Source organism: Siniperca chuatsi, linkage group LG10, assembly GCF_020085105.1.
Source record: "Siniperca chuatsi isolate FFG_IHB_CAS linkage group LG10, ASM2008510v1, whole genome shotgun sequence".
In the NCBI taxonomy this organism is placed as follows: Eukaryota; Metazoa; Chordata; class Actinopteri; order Centrarchiformes; family Sinipercidae; genus Siniperca; species Siniperca chuatsi.
The window spans coordinates 19,953,510-19,966,029 of NC_058051.1; the positions used below are offsets into that span (position 1 = coordinate 19,953,510).

General features: G+C 40.7%; 2 protein-coding genes across 3 annotated transcripts in view; one reads left to right on the top strand and one right to left on the bottom strand.

The window, feature by feature from the left end:
* nkain4 (sodium/potassium transporting ATPase interacting 4) overlaps window positions 1–7,046 on the top strand; it is a 43,926-nt gene extending 36,880 nt beyond the window's left edge. The window contains exons 6-7 of one of the 2 annotated variants that reach the window (XM_044211781.1): window positions 3,642–3,726; window positions 4,558–7,046. In XM_044211781.1, coding sequence (XP_044067716.1) covers window positions 3,642–3,726; window positions 4,558–4,567 — 95 coding nt within the window. In that variant the 3' untranslated portion in view covers window positions 4,568–7,046. The remainder of the gene's footprint in view (window positions 1–3,641; window positions 3,727–4,557) is intronic. The other variant, XM_044211782.1, reaches the window with a different exon arrangement.
* Window positions 6,756–10,871, bottom strand: birc7 (baculoviral IAP repeat containing 7). Its single transcript, XM_044211780.1, has 7 exons — window positions 10,126–10,871; window positions 9,445–9,544; window positions 9,184–9,265; window positions 8,982–9,027; window positions 8,102–8,311; window positions 7,666–7,731; window positions 6,756–7,469 (listed from the first exon to the last, which is right to left on the bottom strand). The coding sequence occupies exons 1-7, from the start codon at window positions 10,664–10,666 to the stop codon at window positions 7,270–7,272; spliced, it is 1,245 nt and encodes a 414-aa protein (XP_044067715.1). The 5' UTR covers window positions 10,667–10,871; the 3' UTR covers window positions 6,756–7,269.
* Between the last annotated feature and the right edge of the window lie 1,649 nt (window positions 10,872–12,520).

Below are 12,520 nucleotides of genomic sequence, written 5' to 3' on the forward strand. Positions count from 1 at the left end.
ACAGGTGTTTTCACTTATGTTGATTAGGGCGTGTACAGACTGGGCTTGATTGACAGCTCCCTCATTGGTTAGTTTTGTTGCACCTGTTGGGGCAGGACAATTTACACCTTTATCATTCTTATTGGTACATAGAGCTTTGTGACATCATGTAATTCTGAGTATAGCTCCACCCAACATGACTACAGGGCTAATCAGGCAAAGTAATTAACAACACCTGTATGGGTGTGCAGAGCCTTTAAGGTGCATTTTTGTATTCACCATCTTGTCCAATTACTTTCCTCCTTTTTGTTGCGCATTGAGAGTTGCTAGGGTTGTGTTCAGTTATAAACAGACACAGACAGAAACACATTTCAAACTATGTTTCTGTATCATATAAATTAAGTTGTATGGATAATAGACATTATGACTGGGTCAGTGCATGCATGAATATATGAGAATAGAATAACGGCAGTGCTGGACATTGTATGACAACTAGAAAATTGGCAGTTGAAGTGACCAAGACACAAATAATGAGGGTTTAACACAGACACCCATTCACTGAGAAATAAACACACTGGTAGTATTTTTTTTCTGTATTTGTCACATTGAGGTTTTCACCGGTTCATTTTCATTTAGACAGAGTCCAACCAGACACACTTTCCAGAGGCTCTCCTGGTCTGTCTTTGCCTGGAACCTTTCTCCTTTTTGCACGGATGATTAACTTTAAATACACTCTCAATCAAACACACCTGAAGTTTTCATATGCAAAATAATTGAGCCTAAAACAGCTAAACCGGTCTTTAAAGTAAATGAGTAGCCTGTCTAGCAATGATGGCTGTGTAATGGTGTGTGAGGACAGAGATGTAGTATTGCAGAACAGAGCCAACTATGAGGAGCTCCCTTAAATATGGAGTGCATGTGAGACAGAGAGAGGGAGTGAGAGAGAGACCACAACTGTGTCTTGTAACGCACCACTTACAGCTTTACAGACAGGCTCAGGAGTCTTGAACTATCTGTCTGCCCTTTATCTCTTGCTCTCCGTCTTTGTCTCTCCCCTGTCTCTCCTTGTTTTTCTCGATCTTCCTCACCCTACGCTCTTTTATTCTTGCCAACCCTGTTTTTCCTTTTTCCTTTTATCTCTGTGCCTGTGTTTCATTTCACTGTCAGCTCGCCAACCATTTCACACACACACACACACACACACGCACACACACAGTGGTGGATGCGGCAGTATGCTATAGATTGACTGTCAGCTTTTCTCCTGGTTCAGTACAGGTCTTCTGATTTCAACTAGTTTCCACTTGAACTGAAACATAATCATCTTACATTACTCCCTGCTTGTTTAGGGGCACCACATAGATGCCTTAACTATTGACCTACATACCTTTAATTTCTTACGTGTGTCCACACAAGTGAAAATCAGCTTGCTCCTTCTGCCTAGAAGAAACTGAGCACACCCCTTTCATCATTACAGGATCACATGCGCCGATCACCTGCCAACATCTGTTTCCAAATCCACTATCCAAAATCGAAAGGACAAATTGAATACACTGTTTCCTGTTGAAAGTTCTCCATCTTCACTGGTGTTTTCTGATCATTTTTTAAAAGTTTGCCATCCACACTGAAATGTCAAAACATTAGAAAAGTGCTTGAATCTTCTAAGCAGCTTTTTACGTTCATTTTCAAAGGGTTGTTTGCTGTTTACAAAGTAAGCATAAAAAACAGATTGCTTCAGTAAGTCTCAAACACTCCCAAAAGGTGGAGCACATTAATCCAAATGCTCAGTTTTACTGTTGAAAACATACACTGATTTTTCGACCCTTGGGGTTCAGAGAGTTACATAGAAGATCCACCTCAAGATCAGGGTCAGTCCAATGTGTGTAATAATTAATGGGGAAAAGGCTCAGCGACAGAGATGCAATTAACAGGCTGACATGCACTGTACACCATGTAGGAGGGATGGAACACAGGGTTATATATTACGCTTATAACAAGGTGCAACGACTAATGTTGTGACACATAGGATGTGTTCATTGGGGTCAGCAGGTAGTGGCACCCGTTGATGCTCAGCTTCTGAGCTTAAAGATGGTGGATACACCGTGATTTCTCATGCTAATTATGAAATTATTAAATTGCTTTCCTGTGAATGCTACACAAGTTGCATGACATGAATTTGGCTATTCGTTTTCATAGTATCCTGAACTGATTTATTTGACCTGTTTGTGGTGCTAGATGGAAAGTCAGGAGATCACCAAAGTCATTAGAATCCATCCTCTGGAGAATATCTGTGCCACATTTGACTGCAATCCATCCAATAGTTGCCATAATATTTAACTCTGAACCAAAGTGTTGGATTGACAGACCGACCCTGCCATCCCTAGAGCTGCTAGTGTGTCTAAAAATGGCAACCATCATTATAATCTAACTGTATTCCTCAGCACAGTTTATCATGGCAGGAGATGGATCCTCACCTGCTTATAATGAGAAAATCACTGGTACAGAAAAGAGCAGGGAAGAGGTCTTTGTGTATGTGGGTGGGGTGTGTGTGTGTGTGTGTATCTGGTGTACACAGATGAAACGGAGAATCCTAGGAAACCAGGGCAGGGTCAAAGGAAAGGGACAGCCCCCCACCCCCCAGCCCCACAACACCCTGTGGCCCTCTGCGCTCATCCTGCCTAGATATCAGTATTCAGCAGACCACCGCTGCCTTCTCTTATCAGGATAGAACTGATTTGGCCTTACAGTAGTTTCCTTGGCTGGCTTGTGTATGTCTTTTCCCCCACAGCTGTTGGTTCCCAGAAAGTAACAGAGCTGCCCATTTAAAAAAAAAAATGTAATTGTTGTCCTCTTGAACTAGGATCCGCTATTTTATTTGGTGTCTTTTTTCACTGAATTAAGTTCAATATACGTTTTCTCCTTTTCCTCCCCTCACAGTGTTTACAGACGGCGCACAGCTCCTGGACATGCTGGCCTCTTTCACATGCACTCCTTTAGCCTAATCTCTTTGGCTCTCTGTCAGTCAGTCCTCCCCTCTCTTTCTCCCCTTTCTTCCCCTCAGCCTTTGTGTCCCCTCAAGAGCCGCAAGGCTTTCCCTTCATCTCAAAATATCTCTCTGCATCTGTGAAAAGTACACAGCACTTTGGTTACCAGCATGTCCCTCTCTTTCTCACGTGACACAACACTCGCTTGGCTCATCTGCACCTTGCCTAGAGTCTGAACTCTATAAGTGAGAAAATAAACAGACAGGGTTGAGCAGTCGGCCCGTGGCTGAGGGTCACCTCTGTTTCTGAGCGATAAAAAGGTTTGTGCTATTTTGACAGCTGGCCAGCTTTCACCTGTTCCCGAGCTTTCCCTCTGGCTCCAGGCAGATGCACAGATGAAAAAAGTTTAAGCAGAGATGTTTTTATTTATTTTTTAAATAATGTTTTTGGTGGACTTTTTTGTCAAAGTTAAAACTGAAAGAAGACTTGTTCTTGGCAAGCCACCTACCTTTCAACATCCCTGCATTACATGTGTTCCCCACTGTGTTCTTTTGTTTCCATTTCATTTCTCATTCAGCTTTTTATCATCATGCATGTCTTTTGTTTTACTTCAGCGTCTTATTCTGTTATTGTCTGTCTTTTGATTTACTCCATAATTTGTGTTTAATCCTTTGTTTTCAGTTGATTTTATTGGTGGATTTGACCCATTCCCACTCTACCATGTCAATGAGAAACCATCTCATCTGCTCTTAAAGCCCATGTACCTGTAAGTATGAATGTGCTGCCATGCCACCGTATGTGTATATGTGTGTTTTTTAAGTGTGACTGTAAGAGCAGGTGCATGTGAATATTCACTGTTGCCTTTTGTGTTCACGTACAATTTGGGTTGTCCCTTATATGTTGTCTGCATGTAATTGTTTCCTCTTCAGGGTTACCTACCCCGATTTTCCCCTGAAACTGTCCATTAATCAGAACTATGTATTATTTTTTGAGTTTTTTAGTATTTGATCAGGATCCAGGAGGTTACAGAACAACACTGACTCGTCATGACTGTGCAGACGGTTACTTGCTCAGTATCTGGAGCTTTGAGTCATGTCTGGAGAGTAAACTTCTTTCTGGAACATGCTACATCCTGTCAGAGTGCTGTAGGGAGTATGAAGGCCTTTCATGACGCTGTTGTATGTATTTGTGTAGTGTACATGTGTGTCCCCACGCCGCAGGCAGTTACTAATAGAAGCACAGGGAGAAAAACATACAAAAATCTGTCTAAAATTGGATTAATCAATTAAGTTGTGCAGAGAACTTATTAACAATAAGCCTGGGAAGCCATGTAATAATTCTCTGCCAACATGAAATTAATATTTTATTAGCTTCTTGACAGTTTAATCAGCTCCATCTCTAATGGGAGGGAGGAAGTTTTCATCCCCCCAATCTACTGGCAGTTATATCCTGGAGAAATTCATCCAGGAAAGTGTGTGTGTGTGTGTGTGTGTGTGTGTGTGTGTGTGTGTGTGTGTGTGTGTGTATAAAAGTGTCTGTGTTGCTCAACAACAACAACTAACTCTGCTCTCTCTTCCCATGTTTGTGTTCTCTGCAGGTCTACGTAAATAGGAGAGCGTCCAGTGGGGCGGTGACACAGCAAATTCCCACGGAGACAAAATGGCTATTTTGACACAAACGTCAGATATTCCTCCTCTTCTTCATTTCAGTACTTTAAACATGTCATTTACTGGTGTGCTGCCTGGAAAAGCCAACACATCTCAGTTAGGGTCCATTGTTTTCCAGGGAGGGATGACGGGTTCAGGGAAAGGGGGGATTACAGTGTAACAAAGCCTCATGTTGTGTGTTTAGAGAAGTATCAATCATTTTCTTTGTACTGAGTTCTCTGCTGAGGTCCCATTGCCGTGACCTGCCTATAATGGTTTAATACTTCCCAAGAACATGACCATATAGAGCATGTACAGCCTATAAATACATTGTGTATGCAATCAGGGACTGCCCATCATTCCCAGTCTGTGGTACTGTGTCTTAGAGGACTCAGTGATTTAGCATGTTATTGCTGGTTTGGCTCAGATCTTGGCCGGAGGGCTGAATTACAGTGGAGCCTGTGGAATGAGCTATTGTGCGCTGCCTGTTTACTTTAGGCCAGGATCTGTGCATAAATACACAAGCAAAGCAGGAAGAGGCAGGGGAGTGGAGAGGAGGTAGAGGGAGGGGAGGGAACAAAAGCACCAAACCTACAGGGGCGTCTGTCAAAAATAGAAAATGTAAATAATGAAACAAATTTGGGGGGGGGGGGGTAGAGTTTGAAATGTGAACTATCAAGAATGCAAAAGAGCGTTAGTATGTAAGAGGTGTTCAAACACAAGGGATGGCATGTGAGTCTTACTTTTTATTTCTGGAGTCTTATTATTGTGACTGTTTCACCAACAGCCAAGTCAGAATCTCTGAAATGTCGGGTGTTTGTTAGAAGATGTGCTGAAAGCTTTGTTTTCACTTCAGTTCTTCTCCTCTAACTGCTGACACATCAGGCTGCTGACAGGGGTGATCATTACACACACTCAAGAAAAGGTTATACAAGATATTTTTAACTTCGAGAGAACAATAGAAATTGTTTTACTATCCATATTGCGCACAGCAGTGTTGAGTTATATGGGTATGGTCTTCAGTGTAGAAGTAGCAAGGCTATACCTGAGTGAACCGGAGCATTGTCTCCTGTCACTTCAACAGTTTAGATCCTCAGTGGTGATAGTCTCAGTTGTGATTATTTTATAGCATGTTTTTTTTCACAGGGTTTGTATTGTAATTATGTGTATAACATTATTAAGTAATGACAAAATAGCAAAACTGATGTCTTCAACTCGCTGTATATGAGCTAGTTAAACAGTAACTGAAAGCTTCTGCTAAGTATTCAGATTTATTTTATTCTGACCCAGCAACATAACACATCTTTATTTAGGCACAAGTGCACACGCGTGGGTCATATCTCCTATACCGATTGGTAGCACTTTTGTTTTTGTTAATCTTAGATGTTTCTCAACTAAAGTCAGTTTGAGTCAGCTCCCCTGTCGCCTTACTGTTTGTGTGAATCACTACTGCTCTCTGGTGTTAGAAGTGTTCATGTACAAGTCGCAAGGCTACTGAGTTTCTGCTACAGGTATGCTATTCCATAAATCTCAGTTTTGTCTTAAAACTTTTTTTTTGTCTACAGATAACAGTAAATCTCCAAATAGTTTGTTTTTGCTGGGTAATTGTCATGTAGGAGGAGTCAGTGCTTTGCCCTGGTTGTTTCAATGTTACACTCATTTTAGGTTAAGGTCATTTTTTTGCCCACTGCATTTGAATCCAGAACATTTTCCGCATGTTAGTTGTTTGATTACAGTATTTCTTGGTGCTAAGTTTGAAATTGTCTGCTTAGCTTATTTTTTTGTAATCAAAAGAGCTGTGAACAAATAAGTAGCTTTCTGTTCATTCCGTTCTCAGTCCTGTTTTGTCTATTGTCAGCACCTAAAAATATCCTGCTGTTAATGATCCTGAAAATCATCTGACCACTTCTGCTGGCTAATTTCAGAATGATGAGAGTGAACCATTTTGATTTGATTGGTCACCTCTCTATTGGCATGATGCAATAATTTATATGTCATTATCGTCTTTAATAATTTTAAGTTTACACACTCCTGTTAGGCAAACTGGTGTATGGTTAAGTTAAAAACACAAAGCACCTCATATTGTAACATAATCAGTATTAGTAGTAAATGCTACTAAAATCGTTATGTAAAAACTAGTCTTCCTCTCTGTGCAATACAGCCTCTTCCTAATCCCCGGTAAATTGAAATTAGTTGACACCTGTTACGGTTGTGTATGTATGTGCTAGTCTCCACTGAAAAAGATTCCACCTATTTGTAGATAATTCTTTTTCTTTGTATAGAAAGTGGGAAAGATCTTTTTTTTGTATTTCTCTCTTCTATTTTGTGTCCTGTGTTGCGCCAACCCCATGTGACCTAATTGTGTAATCCTATTTATCCAGAACTGTGCTTTGTGTTCATGTAAATAGGTGTTTGTTAATAAAAGAATGTGCTCTTTTAATAATCTTGTGTGTCATTCAGTAGATGTGTCGTATATGCAAAAATACTGTGCACATATTGAAAAGCTTAAAATGTTTATTATAGAAAATTATCTGTAAACTCTGACAAAACAAGCCACCAGCAATAATCTGTATTTTTTTATCAGTTCAAGGGAAAATGAGTACAGAGGAAAACTCAAGGCCACTCATGCAACACCTGCATAGCAGTGGCTTCTCACTACAGCCTTAGGACATGAAAGCACGAACACTGCCTCTAATGACGGCTCTGCAGATGGGGCAGTGACGCAGGCTGGCAGCGCAATCGCCGCACACCACCAGATGACCACAGGGGATGAAGACGATGGACACCAGTTTGTCCATGCACACCTTACAGGTCCTCTCCTCCTGCAGCTGCCTCAGCAGCTCCTCTGGGCTGGGGTCCTTCACTGTTGGAGAAGCCACAAACAGAAAAACAGATGAGCACACACACTATGTATAAGCTAACCGTTGTGTCTGAAGTGTAATCGCTGCAAGATAGAGCAATCATATGTCAGCAGCTTAGCGGTGTAATTGATTGTAAAAAATTAATACAGGCACAAAAGGTGCTTTTTCCTGTAAATCATATAGGTGTTGACCTCTGACCTTTCTCTCTTATGGGTGTTTGTGTCCTCACATTTCCAGCACTGGAGCCCTGCCTCATCTCTGGCTCTGAAGGACACAAACATGAAAAAAAGACATATGAATTGAATGAATATGAATTTAAGACCTATATTTTAACATTGATATCTGGGTTATTATTAATTTTGTTCATATTAACAAGTGAAGTCACACAACTTAAATATAACTGTTATATAGTCCAAAAAAGACTGACTGGGTCTTTTAGCAGATTGAATTTGAAGTTTTACTGTGAAAAATGACAATGGTTTATCACACATGTTTTATGTAAAATATGAATCTCAAAAGTAACTTGTAACTATAGCTGTGTAAAGTAGCAGAATATGGAAATACTCAAATACCACACAATTGTACTTAAGTACCAAACTTGAGTAAATAGTTACTTTGCACCACTGGCTGTTACCTCTGCTCTGTGGCCCCCTCTGTCTGTCCTCCTGCTCCGCCTGCAGTACGTCGGTGACCAGGTCGGATACAGAAGTGTAGTGCTGACCTGTCAAAAGGTACTTGGTCTGGACCAGACTCTCCACCAGGCTGGCTTCAAAGCCCATCTGCAGCACGGTCTGCACCACAGGAGAAAGCATCGCCGAGGAAGCTCCCAGACCTCCGACCATATCTGGGAGATGAGAAGAGGGAAGAAGTGAGGAAGAAAAGACCAATGACTAGCCACAGACACAAAAACAGCTACATATCCACTAGATGTTACATAAACTTTAAGCTATCTATTCAATAAGTGGGTAAATAAATGACAAATTGTGCAGTTTACCTTTGTCTGCCAATAGATTAACAGTTCAAACCACACACCTCTTCTGTATCTGCTGAAATTGATTATAATTGTGGTTCCTTCATTGTATGGAATAATTGCCCTCTCATGACTTCCCTGCAACCGTGAGCAACAGTCAAATGGTTTCCATAGCGCTCCCTAATTACTGCAATCATATAGCAAATAATTGCTCAGGTAATTGAGTATGCAGTTATTTCATTTTCACCAGCCTCCCAAAGAAAATTAATGAACCTGTGATCTTCCAAAGAGAGTCTGTTCAGTGTCTAATTTCAGTAGTATCTATTTAAGTATTGCTGGTGCGAGATATGGTTCGACCAGGTTGATCTAAGAATGATTTTACCAACTGGTTGCAGAGTGCATGTTGACACTTTGATTCTTCGCACTGCAGGATAAAGCAGGCTGCTATCTTGTTATCCACGTCTACTGGGTAAGAAATACGTTTTTTGAAGTTCTTGGTACATACCCATCATTCCCTGCCTTGTTTCAATTTTATGTGACTTACCATTTCTGGATCCAATATCTCTGCCTGTGGAGGTCTGCGATACACCCTAGAAAAGTAATCATATTTTGAATTTAGAATGAAAGTCATGAATGATTTAAATGCAGCAATGACAAACTGTCATTTATTAGTTATGCGATTATAATGTCTGCTGTATGCCAAACAGATTTTATTCTGAGCAGATAAGAGGGATAAAGGCTCTCACCACAGTCTCACCCAGATGGAAATGAGCATCCTGTATGTTGCTGATATACTCCTGCCCTCTCGACTGGATTAAATACTCACATCTGAGAAATATAAAGATACTGTTTTATAATCTGCTAAGGCATGAATGCAGAACACAAAACAAAAATGTGACACTGTGTATATATATATATATTACATTTGCCAATGCAAAAATAGGCAAATGATGTATTCAACTGATGTCTTTATATCTGCATTGTGATAAGTCCTGCTGTTCTGTTACCGTGGAAACCACTTGGCATGTTCCTGCCAGGGGTCGTCTCCTGGCTCCCAGTTCCTCAGACCTCCATCACAGTAGAAGCATTTGACGTTGTCACCGTGACCTGTCAGGGTGTACAGGACTACTGTGAGAAGAGTCTAATGGCAGAAACTCTGTGAATCTATACAGCTTTACAATTGAACACAGAACATCTCTTTACACTCCTTTTGTCCTAAATGAAAAAACAAAAAGTGGCTAAATAGGTCAAATTGTACAAGGAATCAATCTAATGCGCAAACTCAAACCTGTAAAAATGACATTAAAGGTGAATCAACCCTCTGACACAGTCGCAACAAAACTAACACTGACCTTCACGAAAACACTACTCATTAGGGTTATTTTATTTGATTGCATTATTTTGTATTGGTTTTCATATTGTGCCCACAGCCTGTGTATTGCCTGAAGCTGTGGAGCTCTACTTCTTTAGCATCCCGAGCTTTGTCCAGGTTGTTCTGTCCACAACCTCATGACTCAGCAGGACAATTGTACCATGAACTCTCTCACAAAGAGAGGTCACTCTAGCAGTGACTGGGTCAGTGCTGAATATTTCATTGAAATATACTCACAGATACTCAAATGTATCAAATGTAAAACAGTTGATTAGGATAGAAATGTTTTTAGGCTTTATAGTGACACAATGAGCACCTGTGTAGAAAAATCCTGCTCTGGCAAGAACATCTGGCTGGACTGAGGCCTCAGTGGGCCAGTTGTGGAAAGTAGTGAGCCGGGAATCCTCCGCCTCCATCTCTGGGTAGACCGCTTGTCCAGCTGTCCCCTGGTCATCCATAGTCATCCTCTGGAGTTGACTCAACAGCTGGCCGTCCACAGAGTCGGAGGATCCAACTTGGAGCGGAATATTTCCCACAGCTCGACCCAGTATGAAACCGCAAGTAGGGAAATGCCTCTTGTGCTCAACGGCCGGGCTGTCCCCATGCACCCAACATCTTAAAATCCCTCCACAGCAGAAACATTGGACTTTATCCCCAGGGCCTAGAAAGAAGAAGCCTGCCTTGGCCAGGTCTCCAGATGTGACAGGTGCATCTGCTGGCCAGTTCTGAAAAGTTCGAATCCTCTCCCCTTCTCTTCGCATCTGAGGCTCCTCGAGGATGTGCAGCATAGTGCTCCTGTCATCCGTCATTCTGTGGCATGTAGGTTTTCCTTTCTCTTCTTGTCCTGTGCCAGTCATCCCTTTTACGGTCCATAGTGGAGCGCGCACTGAAGGTGAGCGCAGCACACCAGCTGAAATAATATGATCAGCTGCGGGGGCCTGCACAGCGGCCTACAGGAGATGGCTTTCCAGAAAAGCCACCAAATGCCAGAATGTATGCTCATTGATCCTTGAATGAATGAAAGCCTGAACATGCCATGTTGCTCCGCCTCTGAGGAAAAACCATGTAGAGCATTTCAGAAGCACACTATGGGATAACAACTAATATGACTATTAAAGGGATATATAGAGTTATTTAAAATACCATTACATACAAGAAGTTCACTTTAAAGCTTAAAAAATGAATAACAGAAAACCATTTTAACCTATAACTCTACAAAAATACAGGGAGCAATGTAGTTTCATCAGGGACATGCTGACTTTCAACAGATTTCATCTCATACAGGAAAGAAAACTTGACCTTTCAAAGTATTACAAGCACCAAAGTGGTTAATTTTTCCTGTATACCCTACAGGTGTTGACTGTGATCTTTCTCTCTATTTGGTGTTTGTGTCCTCAAAGGCCTACGGGATGTCTCCTCCCTTTGCCCTTGGGCTATAAGATTAATAGTGAGGATGAAGGCATTAACTAGTTAAACACAAAAAATAATAAATGTAGTCTTACTTGTTCCTTGAAGGAACAACAGGCTACAATACTAGGTTCAGGGTGTACCATTTTATCCTTGTTTGTGGGATTCGTTGTGTGCATCAAAAGCTTAAATCATGAAATTTCTGTCTACAATTAGTATAATACTCAGAAGTTTCAGTGTTGACCAAATATTTTACACAAGATGGGAACTATATACTGTCAGTTTAGCTTGTGAAAATGAATAGCTATAAACAGTAGAATATAGATTTGACCTTTGACAGAATTTAGGTGGCTGTGGGTTCATCATTGCTACCTCCTGGTGGTGAAAGAGAGTAATAACTACTGTAATTTATTGCAGGCCAGAACCTAACAAGTTTATGTTAAATTGCTAGTCATGCTGAAATCACCATGCCATCAGAGTTATTCTGCAGTTATAAGTTTCAACCTGCTATGTACTACATGCATGGCACTGAGAAACGCAGAACATGACTACACACAGTCAGATTTCCAATACAAATCCTATACAAAGTAGCCTACATTTCTCAGTAGGGTCACCTGCCAAAAATAGCTGAATGCAGGGTGGACTGTAACCACATGAGGATTTGACTGATCAGAATCAGAATCAGAAATACTTTATTGATCACTGAGGGGAAACTCTTTTGTTACAGCTGCTCACTATCACGTCAGTGCACACAGGAATAGAAGTACTAAGCAAATCAAAATATAATACACTATAATACAGGCAAGATAAATTAAGTACAAAGTAGATATAAGTATAAAATTACAAAGTGGATTTACCTGTTGATGATAAGTATGTATAGTATAATAATATAATGTAATAATATAAGTAATAAGTAATGCCTTAAGATGCCTTGAGACATCAAACTTTGCAGTGCTTAAGTTTATTGTGGCCTTATTGTAGCTAGTTTCATCTTTTACATTCCAGTAAGTCTCACATGAGCACTGCCCTGAACTGAACTGTATCAGATCTTAGGGGCCCTGCAGAAAACACAGTCTGCTGATACTTCCCCCCCCCGTTGGCGTTGTTTACACCCACAGAGATTGCAGAAAATAGCACCAATGTCAGTAAAAGTAAACTTTTTAACTTAAGTATCAGTGTTCATGAGTTGGCTTCATTCGTTATCTTTGTATTATCTAGCTAAATCACAGACAATAGCCATATTCACTTTAAGTAGAAGGGATGCTCCAAACTTTTGCCACTTATTTAATAATTAGTGAATGTAT

What these genes read in the sequence shown, in the direction of transcription:
- birc7 (XM_044211780.1), bottom strand. Translation starts at nt 10,666, where the DNA reads ATGACTGGCACAGGACAAGAAGAGAAAGGAAAACCTACATGCCACAGA. An exon ending in AGCAGGATTTTTCTACACAG is followed by an intron (nt 9,545 to 10,125) that starts GTGCTCATTGTG and finishes ACACCCTGACAG; the next exon opens with GTCACGGTGACAACGTCAAA. An exon ending in AACACCCATAAGAGAGAAAG is followed by an intron (nt 7,470 to 7,665) that starts GTCAGAGGTCAA and finishes CTTCTCCAACAG; the next exon opens with TGAAGGACCCCAGCCCAGAG.